The 19223-nt window shown below is 41.0% G+C and overlaps 1 protein-coding gene across 2 annotated transcripts in view; it reads left to right on the forward strand.

Moving 5' to 3' along the window:
- sdr16c5a (short chain dehydrogenase/reductase family 16C, member 5a) overlaps positions 1-19223 on the forward strand; it is a 61546-nt gene that overhangs the window by 34982 nt on the left and 7341 nt on the right. The window contains exons 6-7 of one of the 2 annotated variants that reach the window (XM_026313657.1): positions 5584-5709; positions 16163-16346. In XM_026313657.1, the coding sequence (XP_026169442.1) occupies positions 5584-5709; positions 16163-16265 (229 nt within the window). In that variant the 3' untranslated portion in view covers positions 16266-16346. Of the gene's footprint in view, positions 1-5583; positions 5710-16162; positions 16347-19223 lie in introns of those variants that run through there. The other variant, XM_026313658.1, reaches the window with a different exon arrangement.

The following is a 19223-nucleotide window of genomic DNA, read 5'->3' on the forward strand; positions in this document are numbered from 1 at the left end:
AAAAGCCTTACTCAGACGTGGACTGGGATTTGAAGTGAACAGTTCACCATTCGCAAACCTTTGATACCATTTATCTTGTTGTAGATCTAGCATTGGTTGTTAGATTTGTTGGTCTGAGCATGCTGAACGGATTGCCGATCCGTTCGGTGTACTCGCGTGTGCAACTATTTATTTGGTGTTGGTTCGTTTTGTTCCTGTCTTACACTTTGTTGCGTTAGTCTTGTTGTTCGACTGTTTGTATGTTTGTAAATAGTCATTAGTCACCTTATTGTCATTGTTAAAATAAATACTAAACTGTTAAGCATTATGTGAGCTGTTTTTGCCTTCTCCTTTCCATTTTCCCTTCCCTTTTAACTTTATGTTAAGTTCCACTCGGGCGGGGACGTAACATCACTTTACCTGGTATTTATTTATATATCCAGTGATGTCCATATACTGTACATACCCATAGGCACATATTGTATGTACTTATAGTTTTTGTAGCTTTATAGTTTTATTCCTTAGTACTTTTTTAACCCTCTGACGCATAATGAGCCTTTCAGTCAATGTAGATGGGACGGATTAGTGCAGCACAATACAAAACAATGAGGAGCCAAATGATCCTCATTTGAGTTAAAATCAGTGTTTTTACTCTGAGGACAAGCTAAACTATTTGTCTCTGTGCGGAATGTAAGGAGCGCCGCTTCACGTGCGTAACGCGCCATCATCCAAACACGCAGAAAAAGTGAGTAAATTCTATGATGAAGTTTGATATTTTGTGTCATTTCTCGGGGGTGTGCACATATTTACCTGGTTCACCTGAGATTATTTACATGTGGACAGTGTACAAGGCGGGACCGCATTACCTGTAATGAGGTGAGAAAACGGACTTCTCCTTACGTTCATACGGATTAAATCAAAAGTGATGATTTGTTTTTGACTTGAATTGTTTCACTTAAAAGAAAACATTTCAAGCTTTCTAGCCATATAATTCTTATTTTTATGAGGCAAGTATTCGCTGAGATTCTGGTTGTTTTATTTACGGTTGTCTGTGAAGAGAAATGACAGAGACAGAAAAGTCCGAGAGCGCACCCTGTCGGCTTTCTTTATTTAAAAAAAGCACAAGGTTTTGTTGTTATTATGATGGTATACCACTAAAACTAGACCCTTTACAGATTTGAATGATATGCTTCTTTATCTGTACGATCAGAATTGACGGAGTAATTTAAGTTTGTTTCGGCGTTATCAGAAAAAGATGCGTCAAAACGCGCTGGCGTGTGCGTCGACCCCGGAGGGTTAATATTTTTAATTTCTTATTTATCTCACATCTTGCTGCTTCTGGCTCTCTGCTGTGTACTGTACTTACTGTTGCAACAATGCAATTTCCCCATTGTGGGACAAATAAAGGTTTTCTTATTCTGATTTTAGTTTTAAGATTAACTGATCACTTGTTGTTATTGCCATGTGTACCATTTCTAAGTACCTGGAGTAGTAGTTTGCTATGATGAGAAAGTTCTCTTTTCCATGCTTAAAGAGGTCTATGCCAATCTTTGTCCATGCTGTCTGGTTGAGGTGTTGAGAGGTTCTCTGTTCTGTGTACAGTACATGCAGTTCTCTACTTTGTGTGTGATTTATGAAGCCATGCTAGGCCACCATAATGAGGAGTTGGCTCTCGTTCTCTACATTTAAGCCCCTGATGACCCTGATGTATATGCATACGACCTGGCATACGACCCTGGTATTACTATCCTACTCCCCCTGACAACCAGTCCATTATGCACAGACAGTTCATTTCTTACATGAAAGTACTCCCTAACATTCGTGTGTAAATGTGTTCAGGCCACCCAATATTAATGTACCTGATTATCTCTTGGAGTTGAACATCAGCAGCTGTCTCTACTCAGATGCCATCCATTTTTGTCTGTGATGTGGGGACGCTTCTCATCACTGCAGCAACATAACACTCGATGTCTGTTGACTGTCTCTGCTCTTCTCCATCCTGTGGGCTCCTAGACAGCATGTATCTAGACAGCAAATAGGTGTTTTGTCAAGGTCTTGAGAGTTCATGAATGGAACAAGGGGTTTGTGTTCTGTGATTAATTTGAAAGCAGCCAGGCCATATAGATACTTTTCAAATCTCTCATATGCCCACACTGATGCTAAGCATTCCTTTTCTATTTGAGCGTACCTTTTCTCAGCCTTATTCAGTCACCTTGAACAGAATGCTGCTGGTCTCCAGTCCTCACCATGAAGTTGTAACAGGACAATTCCACAGCTGCTTGTGTCTGCTGTGACTGCTGGTGGTGCAGCGGGTCTTGGGCTACACACACTAGTGTCTCAAGTTCTTCAAGACTCCACACAGCTGGTTCGCACAGTCCTTCAGTACATGCCATCAGCCATCCAGTCCAGGAGCCTTCCTGGGGTGTAGCCTTTCCAAATCTCTTCTCACCTGGTCAGCAGTAATACTAATACTAAAACTAGCTGAGCTGTCAGAAAGTGTGGTAAAATTCCCAGGTGAGTGAAGGGGGAAAGGTGCTGCTTTTAGTGGTGGATAGGTCAAACATATTAAAGAACTGATTTGGCTCATTGGCCCACTGTATATTCCCTTCCAAAGTGCCCCCGCCTTTACTGTTGAAGCCAGGTATTTCTCTCATCCCACTCCAGATATTCCTGACTTTATTGTTCTCCAGTTTCTCCACCAACATTTTCTTGCAGATGTTTCTGTTTCAACTACATTGGAGATATAGTCTAAGTCATCTATATTGTCCCCATAAGCTTTATAAAAAACCTCCCAGTCAGTGGCTTCCAATGCACCACAGTGTCTCCAAACCCTCAGGGGACCACTTCCTCACTGTCCTCACTATAACCTGTTGTTGTTTAACAGGCTTGAATTCAGCTGTAAGTAGGACTAAATTGTGATCTAATCTACCTAGTGGGGGGGAACATTGGCGATATAGGCATTTTTTACATTTGTATAGAGCAAGTCCAAAGACTTATTTTCTCTTGTGCATTTAATGAACTGATAGGAGATCTGCTGTGACAGAATGGATGACGTCACAGGCAGCATCAGCTTTTCCGGAAGGAAGAATGTAAACAGAGATGGCAATGACAATTGTAAATTCCCTACGAAGATAGTATGGTTGCATTCTAGTGGCAATAAGCTCAATATTTGGGCAACACACACCACATGAATATGCCCTGGATTGCACCAGGTATTTACAAACACAGCCAATCCCCCTCCTTTACACTTGCTGCTCATAGTGGTGTCTCTATCGGCTCGGATGGTATGGAAGTTACGGAGGGTCATGGCTGAATCCGGCACCTGCTCATGAAGCCATGTTTCACAGAGGCACATGATACTGCATTTCCTCTACTCTCTCCGTGTCCTGGTAAGTGCTTCCAACTTTATTTACCAGGGACTGTACATTTCACATAATGACCGCAGGGCTTAAACCTCCTCTGTTTCAAATGCTGACACCAGACTTGACAGCCCCTGTCTTTCCTCCTCTGTAGCTCCACCAGTATAGTGAACCGTCCTCCATCAAACAGGCTTACATTTCTCAGTGCTGTCACCTCACCTCAGCTCACGTATACACTATGCCAGGCACCACTTCCCGTAGTATAGAGTCCCAGCACAAAGAACAACAGTAAAAAATCTCCAACCCTCCCAGCCATCATCATCATGGCTCTGGACTGTGCAGTTAGTGGTTAAGTTGAGGTCTCTAAAATTACACACAAACACTAGAAACGACATACCACCAAACAAAGAATCAAACACTCATGGCTAAGACAGGCAGCTGCTGTCACAGCGCCATCATATAGACTGCAACTTGTTGTAGCCCCTCCAGTCTCAATCATTTTCCTTTGGAATAATTCAGGTGCACTGGAGATACCATAAGGAAGACATTTGAAGACGTATCTTCCCTATGGTGTTATGGCTGTCCTTGTCCAGGAGAATCTACCAAAATCCTATGGCAGTAGCCAGTGATGAAAATATGGTGGAGCCACTGAGCTGTCATTTCTTCAGATGTTGGCAGGATGAATCTCTGTCTTTTAACAGCTTTATTAAGTCTTTTTAGGTCTACACAGATATGTGCTTTTCCAGTCTTTTTTTGGGACAGGCACCTTCAGGGCACACCATTCAGTTGGTTCTGTTACAGCCTTGATGATGTCATTTGCCTCCATTCAGCTTTTAACAGTGGTATGGGGACTCAGCATGCTGTTCCCATTGCAAAGGGCTGTGCATTTTCTTGTAGCACTATTTTCTCAGGCTGGGTTTTGAGTAGGCCAAACTCCTGTTCACTGCTACTTATCTCGTTCACTCTTTTGATTAATCCAATTGCTATGGATGTAGGACAGCTGAGCAGGGTATTCACATTTTCACCTTGAATAATATAAAGCCTAAATGTGTATGTTTTGCCTTTGTAGGTGGTCTGTGTGATAAACTGCCCTAAACAGTTCAACTGTCCCCCAGGGCCACTCAGTGCTTTACTTGGTGTAAAGCTGTTTTGGTTTAAGTGTTTTGTATACAGGCTCACTTATTCCACTGCAATCAACCCCAGAGTCAATTTTGAACTTTACAGGCTTTTTATCTATCTCAAATGCTACTGTCCAATCGTCACCATAATGTGATGTGCTGTTAACGTAGCTAATAATGTCTAGAGATAAATTTTTAATGGATGTTCGATAGTACACTTTAATTCAGTTTCACAAGTAAAATAATTTTGGCTTAATTCATTGAGTCATGAGGTACATTTCTACATACATGCATATAATACACATGCAAAGCTTATGTATGTATAAGCACAGAGATACAGCAAGCATATTGTATGACATGCTATTGTTATTAACATAATGATATACAGTAGCAAGTAAAAACATTTACCTTGGAATTGGTGTTACACTCCACACTTCTTGTGAGCCGCTGTGTCTGGTATAAGTTGGAAACACACAGTCGATCGGTAACTTAACTAAATTTGGATCCGTTTCGATCTTACCTTACTTCAACTGTACTAAGAAAAACCAAAACCGCACAAACGGAGCTTCGAGCAGCACAAACCGGCACAAACGAAGCACAAACGATTGAGACTAGTGGTAAATTTGGAGCACGTAGGGGGGCTGATGATGTCATCACCAAAAATGTAATGTCTAATATTTTAAAAACCAAAACAGCACAAACGAAAATTTTTACAGCACAAACCGGCACAAACGAAGCACAAACGATTGAGACTAGTTGTGGTAAATTTGGAGCATGTGGGGAGGCTGAGTGACCGGAGAATGACCATTTAAATAAATCTTTTATATCTAAAAAACCAAAACAGAACAAAATTTTTACAGCACAAACGATTGAGACTATTTTTGCGAAATTTTGCGTTGGGTGGGGGGCCAACTTCACGGAGGTGAGCACACCCTGTCTGCTTTCTTTATTTAACAAAAGCACAGCGTTTTGTTATGAGTCTATACAACTAAAACTAGACCCATTACAGATTCTAGCAACATCTCATCTCTAACAAGGCAAATGGAGATCCTATTAATGTTTAGTAAGAGGTTCTGTGATAAATTAATGAATTTTTTTCTTTTAATCCATTTTCCTGTCTTCATCAGGTGGCCAAGACTGCTGCCAATCCTGAATCCAGACTATGTTGCCAAGAAGATCATCCATGCTGTGCTAACAGACCAGATCTACCTGCTGCTACCCAGGAGCATGTATCTCATCGCTGCTCTCAAAAAGTTGGTGCTGTTTCTGTTCTCCACACTTCCATTGGATAAATCCCACTCCATGTTGTCTCCATGTTTCCCTCATTTGAACTGACATAAGATGCAAGGAAATAAATGTCAGGATTTGAGGAAAGAAGTATTTTCCTGATACATCCCTTCCTTTCGATAAAGAGTGGGTCCATGAGACTTTCACATAGGATAGTTCTGTGCGTCCTTGCTCATGTCTCTTCCAAACATCCTTGATCTTCAGAGCAGGAGTAAGATTTTAGGGACAGTCTTCAAGATGAGGGACTACAGTGACTTTCAGGTTGAGGGAGGCTCCAAGAGGTAGGAACCAGTTGGATGCAGAACTTAGGTCACTGAGTAGTTCACATAAACTGCATTAATATTGAATTAATTTTGTAATTGCAGTTATCCACTGAAATTTTTTTATATTTTTCTGTTAGCCAGAAGACCTCTGTGTCTCTCCTTGAAGTCTCTTCCCTGTTACTCTTCACTAGAAAGTGATTCTAGGCTATGCTTACACTAATGTAACCTGCTCAGAAAATGAGGGTAACATTTAATTTGTTGACGTGATTCTATAAGCTACTTGTGTCAGATAAATTATAATATTTACATAATGCTGAAAGTAACAATCGTATAATGATTAATTTAATGACACTGAGCAGCTGAGCATAAGCTTAAATCAGAAAAGGCATGTTAATAAAACAGAAACAGACTGGGAAACAGACCGCGACACATACCTTTGCAGTTACCTGTAATGTTACTCCATTACTTACATCTTGTGTTTGCTGCCAGCTAATGTGTGAATACTATACCACCATCCTATTTTATACACTCAGTCCTACTCTTTCCAAAATCAACTCTACTTATACTCATCTCTGATCATTGTGAAACATATCTACCCTTTCCCTAGAGTATTTACTGCATGATATAATGACATGGTTTTCAGATGCTCGCCCTTGGTTGCCATCTTGAACTTCTGGAGCAGTTGTCAATCAGTCATAGTCAATTCAATGTACAGTCAATCACAAAAGCAACCAGAAACATCCATGAGCTCACCCTCAAAATGTCAAAACCACCCCTCATGTTATGTCTTGCACAAAAATGTCAATTGAGCACAGAGTGAAATCGTTGGAAATGCACTTGGTGTGCAAGGACAACTTATCAAATGGAGAGGAAAAAAAACATTTCAGGAAAAAAGTACTGGAGTATGTGCTTTCAAAAGTACTTAAGTAGTCAGTAAGTATCTAAATAAAATTTGGAAATGTTTTTTTTCCAAAATACATTTTAAAATGAGTGCAGTCAAGAATCTTTCTCACGCTGTAGTTATTACTGACTACTTAAGTACTTTTGAAAGCACATACTCCAGTACTTTAACTATAGTAATAACTACAGTGTGAGAAAGATTCTTGACTGCAGTATTTGTACTAGTTCACTGGATTGAATATTACATATAGTTTAGATTAGAATAACTTCAGACATTTTGTAGACAGTTTGTTCAGAATCAGTAAATGAGAAACAGGAAACTTTAGATTTAAAGACAGAGGTGGCACCGTTTCAATGTAATCAAACACCACCTTTTTATTAAACATTGCTGCAGCAAGTCTAAGCAAAGTTAGTATTTAGATTTTTTTTAAATATTGAATATTACACAGTTCACATTAGATGTGAGGACTAGAGGACATGTCTAAACGTTAAACTGAAATGGAACCAGGACAAAATCAGGTCTAACCCAGGTCTTATGTTAGCCCTATTAAACTAGGGTCAAAAGCAGGACTAGACCAAGTCTAAACCAAGACTGAAGCAGGACTAGACCAGGGCTGAACCAAGGTTAAATTACCACCACAATCTGCCTTATTTTAGCATGATGTAACTGGTACGGCCACACCAGTGGGACAAACCTTCTTTTTCTTCATCTTGGTGGGTCGCAACCAGCATTCAAAGGTGCATACCACCACCTACTGTACTGGAGTGTGTATCTCAAACAAGAAACTTGATGAACATGATCAATTGCGGTTTTAAGACAGTTTCTTTGCAAAAGTAACGAGTAACAAGAATCTTTATAGAAATGTAGTGGAGTAAAAAGTACTATATTTAGCTTTCATATGAAGTGGAGTAAAAGTAATAAGTTTCCCCAGAAAATACTAAGTAAAGTACAAATTCTCAAAAACCGTACTTTAGTACAGTACTCAAGTAAATTTACTTCATTACTGTCCACCTCTGCCTACTGTAAATGCTGCGATTGTGCTTTTGGCCCAGTAGTATACGGTGCCACTATAAACCATAGATAGTATATCTGATTATATTATAAGAGCTCATCTTAGTGAGAAAAAAATTTAAATTAAATATACCATATAGGAGACACACACAGTGATATTTGAGAAGTGAAACGAAGTTTATAGGATTTACAGAAAGTGTGCAATAATTGTTTAAACAAAATTAGGCAGGTGCATAAATTTGGGCACCACAAAAAAAAAATGAACTCAATATTTAGTAGATCCTCCTTTTGCAGAAATAACAGCCTCTAAATGCTTCCTATAGCTTCCAATGAAGGTCTGGATTGAAGGTATTTTGAACCATTCCTCTTTACAAAACATCTCTAGTTCATTCAGGTTTGATGGCTTCCGAGCACGGACAGCTCTCTTTAACTCACACCACAGATTTTCAATTATATTCAGGTCTGGGGACTGAGATGGCCATTCCAGAACATTGTACTTGTTCCTCTGCAAGAATGCCTTAGTAGATTTTGAGCAGTGTTTGGGGTCGTTGTCTTTCCCCTGCCCCGGCGCAGCTTCAGCTTTGTCACTGTCCCCTGGACATTGGTCTCCAGAATCTGCTGATATTGAGTGGAATCCATGCGTCCCTCAACTTTGACAAGATTCCCAGTCCCTGCCCTGGCCACACAGCCCCACAGCATGATGGAACCACCACCATATTTTACAGGTGCTACAGGTGTAGCAGGTGTTTTTCTTGGAATGCTGTGTTCTTTTTCCTCCATGCATAATGCCCCTTGTTATGCCCAAATAACTTAATTTTAGTTTCATCAGTCCACAGCACCTTATTCCAAAATGAAGCTGGCTTGTCCAAATGTGCTTTAGCATACCTCAAGCGGCTCTGTTTGTGCTGTGGGCGGAGAAAAGGCTTCCTCTGCATCACTCTCGCATACAGCATCTCCTTGTGTAAAGTGCGCCGAATAGTTGAACGATGCACAGTGACTCCGTCTGCAGCAAGGTAATGTTGTAGGTCTTTGGTGCTGGTCTATGGGTTGACTCTGACTGTTCTCACCAGTCGTCGCTTCTGTTTATCCGAGATTGTTCTTGGCCTGCCACTTCGAGCCTCAACTTGAACTGTGCCTGTGGTCTTCCATTTCCTCAATATGTTCCTAACTGTGGAAACAGACAGCTGAAATCTCTGAGACAGCTTTCTGTATCCTTCCCCTAAACCATGATGGTGAACAATCTTTGTTTTCAGCTCATTTGAGAGTTGTTTTGAGACCCCCATGTTGCTATTCTTCAGAGAATATTCAAAGAGGAGGGAAACTTACAATTGCCCCCCTTAAATACTCTTTCTCATAATTGGATTCACCTGTGTATGGAGGTCAGGGGGTCACTGAGCTTACCAAGCCAATTTGAGTTCCAAAAATTAGTTCTAAAGGTTTTGGAATCCATAAAATGACAACAATGCCCAAATTTATGCACCTGCCTAATTTTGTTTAAACAATTATTGCACACTTTCTGTAAATCCTATGAACTTCATTTCACTTCTCAAATATCACTGTGTGTGTCTCCTATATGATATATTTAACTGAAATTTTTTATCGGAACAACTAACGATTTATACAGGAAAATCATGAAGATTAACAAGGCTGCCCAAACTTACGAATCCCACTGTAATTAGTTTCTGTTTTACCTATGCTGAACTAAACTTCAACTAACCGTGACTGTTACATGTTTAACACATGGCAATGATTGAGTTGCATAGTGAGTTGAAGCTTTCTTTGTTTCTGTCCTAATGACCAGAAACCAGTGTGGATGTAACACACAGTGTAGGGGATGATTGATCCTAACATTTTCCATTGACCAGAGGTCCAAGTTTTTGTCACACATGTCATGTTTTTGTGTCTTGGCCTTGGTTGCAGTTGACTTTCTAGTGGCAGTCCTTGAATTCCATTGCTTTGTTTATTTCATACAGTTATTATTGAGATGGGTCACAGAGATGATGAACCAATTAAAAAAAAAAAAGCAGCCTGAACCTGAGCACAAAAATATACTGCAGCACTAACAATCACAAGTATTACTTTTAAGATGAACTATTAAAGTTTTAAAATCTCTCTGGGGAATGAGTGACTCTAACTTCATGATTTTTTACAGCTCCTTATAATTGTTAGGTGCATAGTAACAGAAGCCAGCCTTCCCAGCACAGAATTGATATAAAAACTGTTAAAGCCAATCCTTCCTGGGATCTGGGGTCATGATTATGTGCTTTGAACTCAACACATTTTGTCTTTTTTTTCATTCAGAACAAGTTTTAGATTAAACAAGGGGGTCTGCAAGTCATCAAAGGCAGCCTGTAATCTGGAGAAGGTCTGATTGGCTGTGTGCTTGACTGCACTGGTGTACAATGATTTTCAAGTTATGTAACAGATTTTCATTTGGATTTTTTAATTCTAAATGTTTTGTAGGCAGCGTGAATGGTCTCGAGCGTGTGTGTGTGTGTGTGTGTGTGTGTAAAAATATTAGTAAAATAACATAAAACCATGCCAGGGTCTTGGATGGAGCATGTTAATCTTATTTGAGTGATATAAATGACTTAGGAAATCTACTCATCTGTGTGGACAGCACCAAAACTTTGCACTCATCTTTATTACAGACTTTACAGATAGATTTAATATATTCTGTCTTTGATCCATCATGTCACTCGTATGTTTAAAAGTTTGGCAGGATCCCTGTAGTGGGTTTGTCCGATTACCGTATTTTCCAGATTATAAGTCGCACTTTTTTTTATCCATTGGCTTGTTCTGTGACTTATATAGCGAAGTGACTTATATGTGTATATTTACAGTCATTTTGTCGAGTAGTCACTAGCATTAGTGAGGCTGCGGGGTAACTTCAGGAGTGTTTGGACTGTACAAATTGGGATGTTTTTAGGTCTGCAACCAACAGTCTGGATGAGTACACAGACACTGTGACGTCCTACATTAACTTCTGTGAGGACAGCGTCATTCCATCACGCACCAGGGTGAGTTATAAGAATGACAAACCCTGGTTCACAGCTAAACTCAAGACAGCTCAGGTCAGAGAAAGAGGCCGCATTCAAAAGTGGGGACAGAGAAAAATATAAGGAGGTTAAATACAGATTTAGTGAGGAGGTGAGAAGAGCTAAATTAGTGTATGGTGAGAGAATGGAACAGCAATTCTCAGCCAACAACTTTGCCTCTGTCTGGAAAGTCATTGATCAGCAGCAGCCCCATGTCCATTTCCATACCTGGATCACTTACACAGCTCCACATCTCTGCGCCCCCCTTCCCCTCACACCTCTCTCCATCAAAGAGGGAGATGTGAATAGACTGTTCAAATGACAGAACCCTGTCGTGGAAATTTCTTTAAGTTTGAGAGCTGCTAATTCTCAGTGTATGAATGAATCATCTCAGGTTTTATCAGAAATCTCTGACTTTGTGTTACAGAATCAGGTTTATATATCTTTGTCAAAAGGGGTGGACTCATATTGGAAAAGACCCTACATGTTTGTTCAGGTGTCCTCTATTGTCAGGCCTCTACCAGCACTAAACAAATTGTTGGCAGGTATTTACAAGCCTCTAAAACACTAAACCAATAAAACACTAAAAACCACATACCATGCATGGTCCAAGTGACCCTTTGACATGGTGAGCCTCGTCCTGTCCTACCTCAAGGACATAGCAGACCCTCTCCTGGATCCCCTACAGTTCGCCTACAGAGCCAACAGATCTGTGGACGATGCTGTGAACATGGCCCTCCACTTCATCCTCCAGCATCTGGACTCCCCAGGATCCTGTTTGTGGACTTCAGCTCTGCCTTCAACACGATTGTTCCAGCTCTGTTTAGAGACAAGCTCTCCCAGCTGAATGTGCCTGACTCCATGTGCAGCTTGATCACGGATTTCCTGACAGACAGGCGGCAGTTCGTGAGGCTGGGAAAGCATGTCTCTGACTCCCAGACCATCAACACTGGATCCCCCCCCCCCACAGGGCTGTGTCCTTTCTGGGTTGGCCGTGGCTCAGGAGGTAGAGCAGGTCGACCATGAACCAGAGGGTTGGTGGTTCGATCCTTGGCTGCTCTGGTCCACAGGCCGAAGTGTCCTTGGGCAGCCAAGTTGCCCCCAGTGGTTGTATGAATGTGTGAGCGAGTGGGTGAATGGACAAATAGTGTAAAAGCGCTTCGAGTACACTTGAGTGTAGAAAAGCTCTATACAAGTATAAGACCATTTACCATTTCTCCTCTGCTGCACATCTGGTCACCAGTCTGTCAGTCACCACCTGATGGGGTTGAGTCGGCCTACAGGAGTGAGATGGACCATCTGGTGCCATGGTGCAGCACTAACAACCTGGAGCTCAACTCCCTCAAAACAGCGGAGATAATTGTGGATTTCAGGAAGGACCCAGCCCCCCCTCCACCCCTTCATTATCTGTGACACTCCGGTGACCTCTGTCAAGTCCTTCCGCTTCCTGGGCACCACCATCAAGTGGGAGCAGAACATCAGCTCCCTCACCAAGAAGGCTCAGTTCCTGCGGCAGCTGAAGAAGTATTACCTCCCTTCAAAGATGTTGGTGAACTTCTACACTGCAATCATCGAATCCATCCTGACATCCTCCATCATGGTCTGGTTTGCTGCAGCCACAGCCAAAAACAAGACCAAGCTGCAGCGTGTTGTCCACTCTGCTGAGAAGGTGATCAGCTGTCTCCCATCTCTCCAGGAGCTTGGCCTGATGTACAGCTGCTGAACATTACCCCAGTTACCACTGTATGTATGTATGTGTGGGTGTTTCCCTTCTCACCCCTATGTGTGTCTTCCTCAATCTCAGGTCCTCTACCAGAGACCTGGGTGTTTGAGGGTTCTTCGCAGTATCTTAGCTGCTCCAAGCACTGCGCTCTTCTGGACTGAGATTACTGATGTTGTTCCTGGGATCTGTTGGAGCCACTCTCCCAGTTTCGGGCTCACAGCCCCGAGGGTGCCAATTACCACAGGAACCACTGTTGCCTTCACCTTCCACATCTTTTCTAGCTCTTCCTTAAGCCCTTGGTATTTCTCCAGCTTCTCATGTTCCTTCTTTCTGTTGCTGCTGTCACTTGGGATTGCTACATCTACCACTACGGCTTTCTTCTGCTGTTTGTCCACCACTATTATGTCCGGTTGGTTAGCCATCACCAGTTTGTCGGTCTGTATCTGGAAGTCCCACAGGATCTTAGCTCGGTCATTCTCTCTCACCTTTGGAGGTGTGCCCCATTTTGACCTTGGGACCTCCAGCCCATACTCGGCACAGATGTTCCTGTGCACTATGCCGGCCACTTGGTTATGGCATTCCATGTATGCTCTGCCTGCTAGCATCTTACAACCTGCTGTTATGTGCTGGATTGTCTCAGGGGCATCTTTGCACAGCCTGCACCTGGGGTCCTGCCTTGTGTGGTAGACCCCGGCTTCTATCGATCTTGTGCTCAGGGCCTGTTCTTGTGCTGCTACAATTAGTGCCTCTGTGCTGTCTTTCAGTCCAGCTTTTTCCAGCCACCGGTAGGGCTTTTCGATATCAGCCACTTCTTGTATCTGTCGGTGGTACATGCCGTGCAGGGGTTTGTCCTGTCATGATGGTTCTTGCTCTTCTTCCTCTGCATTGGGCTTCTGTTGTCTGAGATATAAGTATTCCATTGCTTGGGGCCATCTTCCTGATGTACTCATGGATCTTTGCTGTTTCATCTTGGATGGTGGCTCTGACACTCACCAGTCCCCGGCCTCCTTTCTTCCTCTTAGTGTACAGTCTCAGGATGCTGGATTTGGGGTGAAGTCCTCCATGCATTGTGAAGCGCTTCCTTGTCTTGACATCAGTGGCTTCTATGTCCTCTCTTGGGCAGCTTATTATGCCAGCGGGGTATCTGATTTCCACAGGTCCCACATCCTCTTCATGTAGCCCCTATCGCTGGGGTTACTCATGTAGTAGCACTCCAACAGTTCTCTGTTCTCGTCCACGTCGTCCAGGACATCAGGTTGTCCTGGTCCCTATCGCTCATTTGTAATGAGGTAGGCTAGTAGCGTTAAGGACATTGCCTAAGGGCACACTGGTGAAGTCAGTGGCCTTAACCACTGAGCTATCCAGTCGCCAAAATTCCTCCACAGCGATGGAGAATGTGAATACCAGTTATGGCAGACACTTGATTGTAGGGGAGACCTATATATATATACAGTGGGTACGGAAAGTATTCAGACCCCTTTAAATTTTTCACTCTTTGTGTCATTGCAGCCATTTGCCAAAATCCAAAAAGTTCATTTTATTTCTCATTAATGTACACTCAGCACCCCATCTTGACAGAAAAAACAGACGTAGAAATTTTTGCAAATTTATTCAAAAAGAAAAACTGAAATATCACATGGTCATAAGTATTCAGACCCTTTGCAGTGACACTCATATTTAACTCACATGCTGTCCATTTCTTCTGATCCTCCTTGAGATGGTTCTGCTCCTTCATTGGAGTCCAGCTGTGTTTAATTAAACTGATTGGACTTGATTAGGAAAAGCACACACCTGTCTATATAAGACCTTACAGCTCACAGTGCATGTCAGAGCAAATGAGAATCACAAGGTCGAAGGAACCGCCCAAGGAGCTCAGAGACAGAATTGTGGCAAGGCACAGATCTGGCCAAGGTTACAAAAGAATTTCTGCAGCACTCAAGGTTCCTAAGAGCACAGTGGCCTCCATAATCCTCAAATGGAAAAAGTTTGGGATGACCAGAACTCTTCCTAGACCTGGCCGTCCAGCCAAACTGGAGAAGGGAGAAGAGCCTTGGTGAGAGAGGTAAAGAAGAACCCAAAGATCACTGTGGCTGAGCTCCAGAGATGCAGTAGGGAGATGGGAGAAGTTCCACAAAGTCAACTATCACTGCAGCCCTCCACCAGTGGGGGCTTCATGGCGGAGTGGCCCGACGGAAGCCTCTCCTCAGTGCAAGACACATGAAAGCCTGCATAGACTTTGCCAAAAAACACATGAAGGACTCCAAGACTATGAGAAATAAGATTCTCTGGTCTGATGAGACCAAGATTTAACTTTTTGGTGTTAATTCTAAGTGGTATGTGTGGAGAAAACCAGGCACTGCTCATCACCTGCCCAATACAATCCCTACACTGAAACATGGTGGTGGGAGCATCATGTTGTGGGGGTGTTTTTCAGCTGCAGAGACAGGACGACTGGTTGCAATTGAAGGAAAGATGAATGCGGCCAAGTACAGAGATATCCTGGAAGAAAACCTCTTCCAGAATGCTCATGACCTCAGACTGGGCCGAAGGTTCACCTTTCAGCAGCACACAGCTAAAATAACAAAGGAGTGGCTTCGGAACAACTCTGTGACCGTTCTTGACTGGCCCAGCCAGAGCCCTAAACCCAATTGACCACCTCTGGAGAGACCTGAAAATGGCTGTCCACCAACATTCACCATCCAACCTGACAGAACTGGCGAGGATCTGCAAGGAAGAATGGCAGAGGATCCCCAAATCCAGGTGTGAAAAACTTGCATCACTCCCAAGACGACTCATGGCTGTACTAGCTCAAAAGGGTGCTTCTACTCAATACTGAGCACAGGGTCTGAATACTTATGACCATGTGATATTTCAGTTTTTCTTTTTTAATAAATTTGCAAAAATTTCTACATTTCTGTTTTTTTTCTGTCAAGATGGGGTGCTGAGTGTACATTAATGAGAAATAAAATGAACTTTTTTGATTTTGGCAAATGGCTGCAATGACACAAAGAGTGAAAAATTTAAAGGGGTCTGAATACTTTCCGTACCCACTGTACATATAGAAAACTAGACTGTTACAAAGATAAACCAAAGTATAGATGGATGTGTTTACCGGCTTCATGAATGTTTGTCATATATTCATTTTTCCAGCTACCTGCGTACTGCTTTAATTGACCCAGTTCTAAAATGTGTATGAAAAATTATTTCAATCTGTCACAAGCATTATCAGTAGCAGAAAGGTGGGAGGTACTATACCAGCTGTCTCCATTACCATTTGTTTTTTCAGATACAGTATATTAATACATTAAAACACTGGATACACTATCTGCAGCTATGCAATGAGCTGTAGTCTTGTAGTGAAAATAATAAGTACTAAGTAGTAGAGAGGTCAATAACAGTCCAGTTCATGTTCATGTTGAAAAAAGTAAAGTTCTATGTTTATATATTTCTTTTCTTACCCTGTCCCTCCATCATTCTCTTCAGTGTTCTGCAGTGGAAGCTGACTGCCCTCCTTGGCTCTTACCTGGGATTTTCAGTTGAAATAGACTGCCGCACTAACCTCAGCCTGCGCACCAGATTGCACTAACTGTGTTTTTCTGCATCAAAATAGTTGTCACAGCTAGCAGGGTTACCATGATACTATGGGATAATGTTGCATATTGTGTGTCTGTTGTATAAATAAATGCAGGGATAAATGAGAGATCAAAATACACGTGTTAATTATTTTTTTGCGAAGGCATAAATCGTCTTGACTACATGTAAAACCTAAATTAAAATTTTATAAAATTTTATTTTATTACAGTGCACTTAAAAGGGATTTTTTTTTTTTTTTTTGCACCTTGAGCCTTACTTTAGTATTTGTAACCACAATTTACTTAAGTTGAGATTACACTGTACTTTTCAAAGTTATTGAAGTGAATAAGCAACCTGCTTATGCACAGTAGTTGATAGTTTATTCAATCAATCAATCAATTGTATTTATAAAGCACTTTTCGTTCATTAAATGTAACACAAAGTGCTTTACAGATTAAAAGCAATATCGACAATGCCCCCCCACATATACCCGTTGGGGGCATGTATAAAAAAAAGTCAATAAGAAACGGATGAATGCTGAGCGCGGAGAAAGCACAAGGAAATGTTGTCATATTTAGATTATGTAAACCACTCTTGTCACTAAAACTGAAATGAGTGACCCGGAAATGTCATTTATAACCTGTGACTGAACAGAAAAACTAAACACACTAGGGCTGTCTCTTTTCATTCAAAAGGTGAAGTGCCATTCAAATGTGAGAAAGTAGTGCTATATTAGATGTGTCCAAGTTCAATGGTCAGATAAGTGTGGTATTTAGGGGAGGGTAGGTGGTACATAAAATGCATTCTGGTGTGTTGCATAACCTGTTGTTCAATCGGTAAGCTACACAGTCATAACATTATTATTGTTATTGTTATCTTTGTGCTTGTAAAATGGACATCTATCGAAGACTTAATTGTTTACAAACCATGTGGATTCAATAGGAGCATACATGAACAAAGATAGAGCAGTCTACTGCTTTTAAAAGAGGTAGACTGCTTTATCTTGCTTACCCTAACATTTCTATAACAGTGAGGTAGCCAAGGCACTACAAATGAAAAGAATCACATCAGTTCTAAAATTAAATTAGGATAGGTTACATGGGCTGCATTCTAATAAATTCTGCCAAATTATGTCTTAGTTCTGATTCATTCAAATTTAGATTTCTTTTTATGTGACAGCTCTAGTGCACTGATAACGACAAGAAAAAAGACAAAAAAGTACTATTGTATAAATCTGAATTCAAGGACTTTGTATAACCTTATAAACAAAGTAAGAGAACTCTGTTATCAAAGTGGTTGTGGCTTAAGCATGCAGCACTCTCATAGCCTGAGGGCACTTTTTAAAAGGAATTGTCTCTGAATTGATTGTTCTCTTGATTCATGGGGCTGTTCCTCTGAAGAATAGAGCTGAAAGCATAGTTTGTTTTGACCTCAGAGAGTTTAAGTGTGCTTTCAGACATAAACAAGCCACACTGTTACCCAGGGGCAAAACAGAACCTGTTCATATGTCACCAAGAGACAAACACTGCAGATAAAAGGACTTCTGAAGATAACTGACTGCAAAACAGTATGTGAAGTTATATTGTTTGTTTGTGTTGGACAGGTCCATGTACAGTGGAATGATCATGTTCTTTTTTGTTTGGTGATGCCCATGTTGGCCAGTATCTGTCAAACCACTTGGCATTGTCACTCCAGGTAATGTCAAATCATGACTCTGCAAGCAAGTCCTCTGGTTTGATGAAAGCTTGTAGAAAATTTGATTGAATGTGAGTGTCAGTTAAATAAATTTACCTCAAGTAAGTTCAGAGTCAAGCACTAAAATGTACCTAATGAATGTGCCTTGTTGGTCAGTTGTCTCTGGAAATGCAAAATATTTAATAAGGATTTTGCATTTAGTCATGAATTGGAATTATGCTGGTGACATTTTAATTCGGGACAAAAATGTTGGATGTTATCTGCAGCTTTTCTGATTCTGAGTCTGATGATAGATAAGATAAATAGATAAGCTTTCTTAATCCCCAACACAAATTCAAGTAGTCTTGTTGTGAAAGTTCAATTCAATTCAATTTTATTTGTATAGCGCCAAATCACAATACAAATCATCTCAAGGCACTTTACAAAAACAAAAAACCCAACAAATCCCTTTTGAGCAAGCATCTGGTGACAGTGGAGAGGAAAAACTCCCTTTAACAGAAGAAAAAACCTCCAGCAGAACTGCGCTCAGTTTGGGCGGCCATGATTACAGCTATGACAGTTGTGTGTAGGTGTTTTTGATAAATGAGGAAACATAACCTGAGAACTTCTCAGCTCAACCATTTTTTAAAAACATGATCATTGTGCAATGATTCACTGAGGGATGTCAGGAACTTGTGGACCTTTTTCAATTTTGTCACTTGTAAAAGCATTTCCCTTTAGTTAATTTTTCTTGCCTCAGTGCACTCCATTTATTTACCTCATTATCTTTACACACATTATACAATTGCTGATTTATTTTTTTTCTGTTGTAATTGAGTTCTGGTCCAAGTTTATTTATTTATGCAAAATTTTATCACAATCAGGTGCTTTAAAAAGAGGAAATAAACAAAGGAGACAGAAAATTATAAGCAACATACCTAGATCAAATTAACTATGCAATTGTGGGACACAAAAAAAATCAGGCCAATGTAGACATGGATGGAAAATTCCATGTAAGAGCTGGTAACCACAGTATTTATAGCTGATGTGAAATAGTGGCTCTGCATAAATCTGAATTTAATCACAGACTGAAAAAAGGTATGATTTGACATAATTAAGAGTTATAACAAAGTTCTCCCAAATTGTTGGGGTTATCTGAGTCAGTATGTCTCTATTGATGCAGTGGAACCTGATATTTTGTCTTTTTTCCCCATAAGCCTTTTTTATTTTATACTTTAAAGTGGATTTATTTTGAGATTTTAAATTATGCATCTTTACCAAGCACTTAGTGAGATGC

This window comes from Mastacembelus armatus, chromosome 17 (genome assembly GCF_900324485.2).
Source record: "Mastacembelus armatus chromosome 17, fMasArm1.2, whole genome shotgun sequence".
In the NCBI taxonomy this organism is placed as follows: Eukaryota; Metazoa; Chordata; class Actinopteri; order Synbranchiformes; family Mastacembelidae; genus Mastacembelus; species Mastacembelus armatus.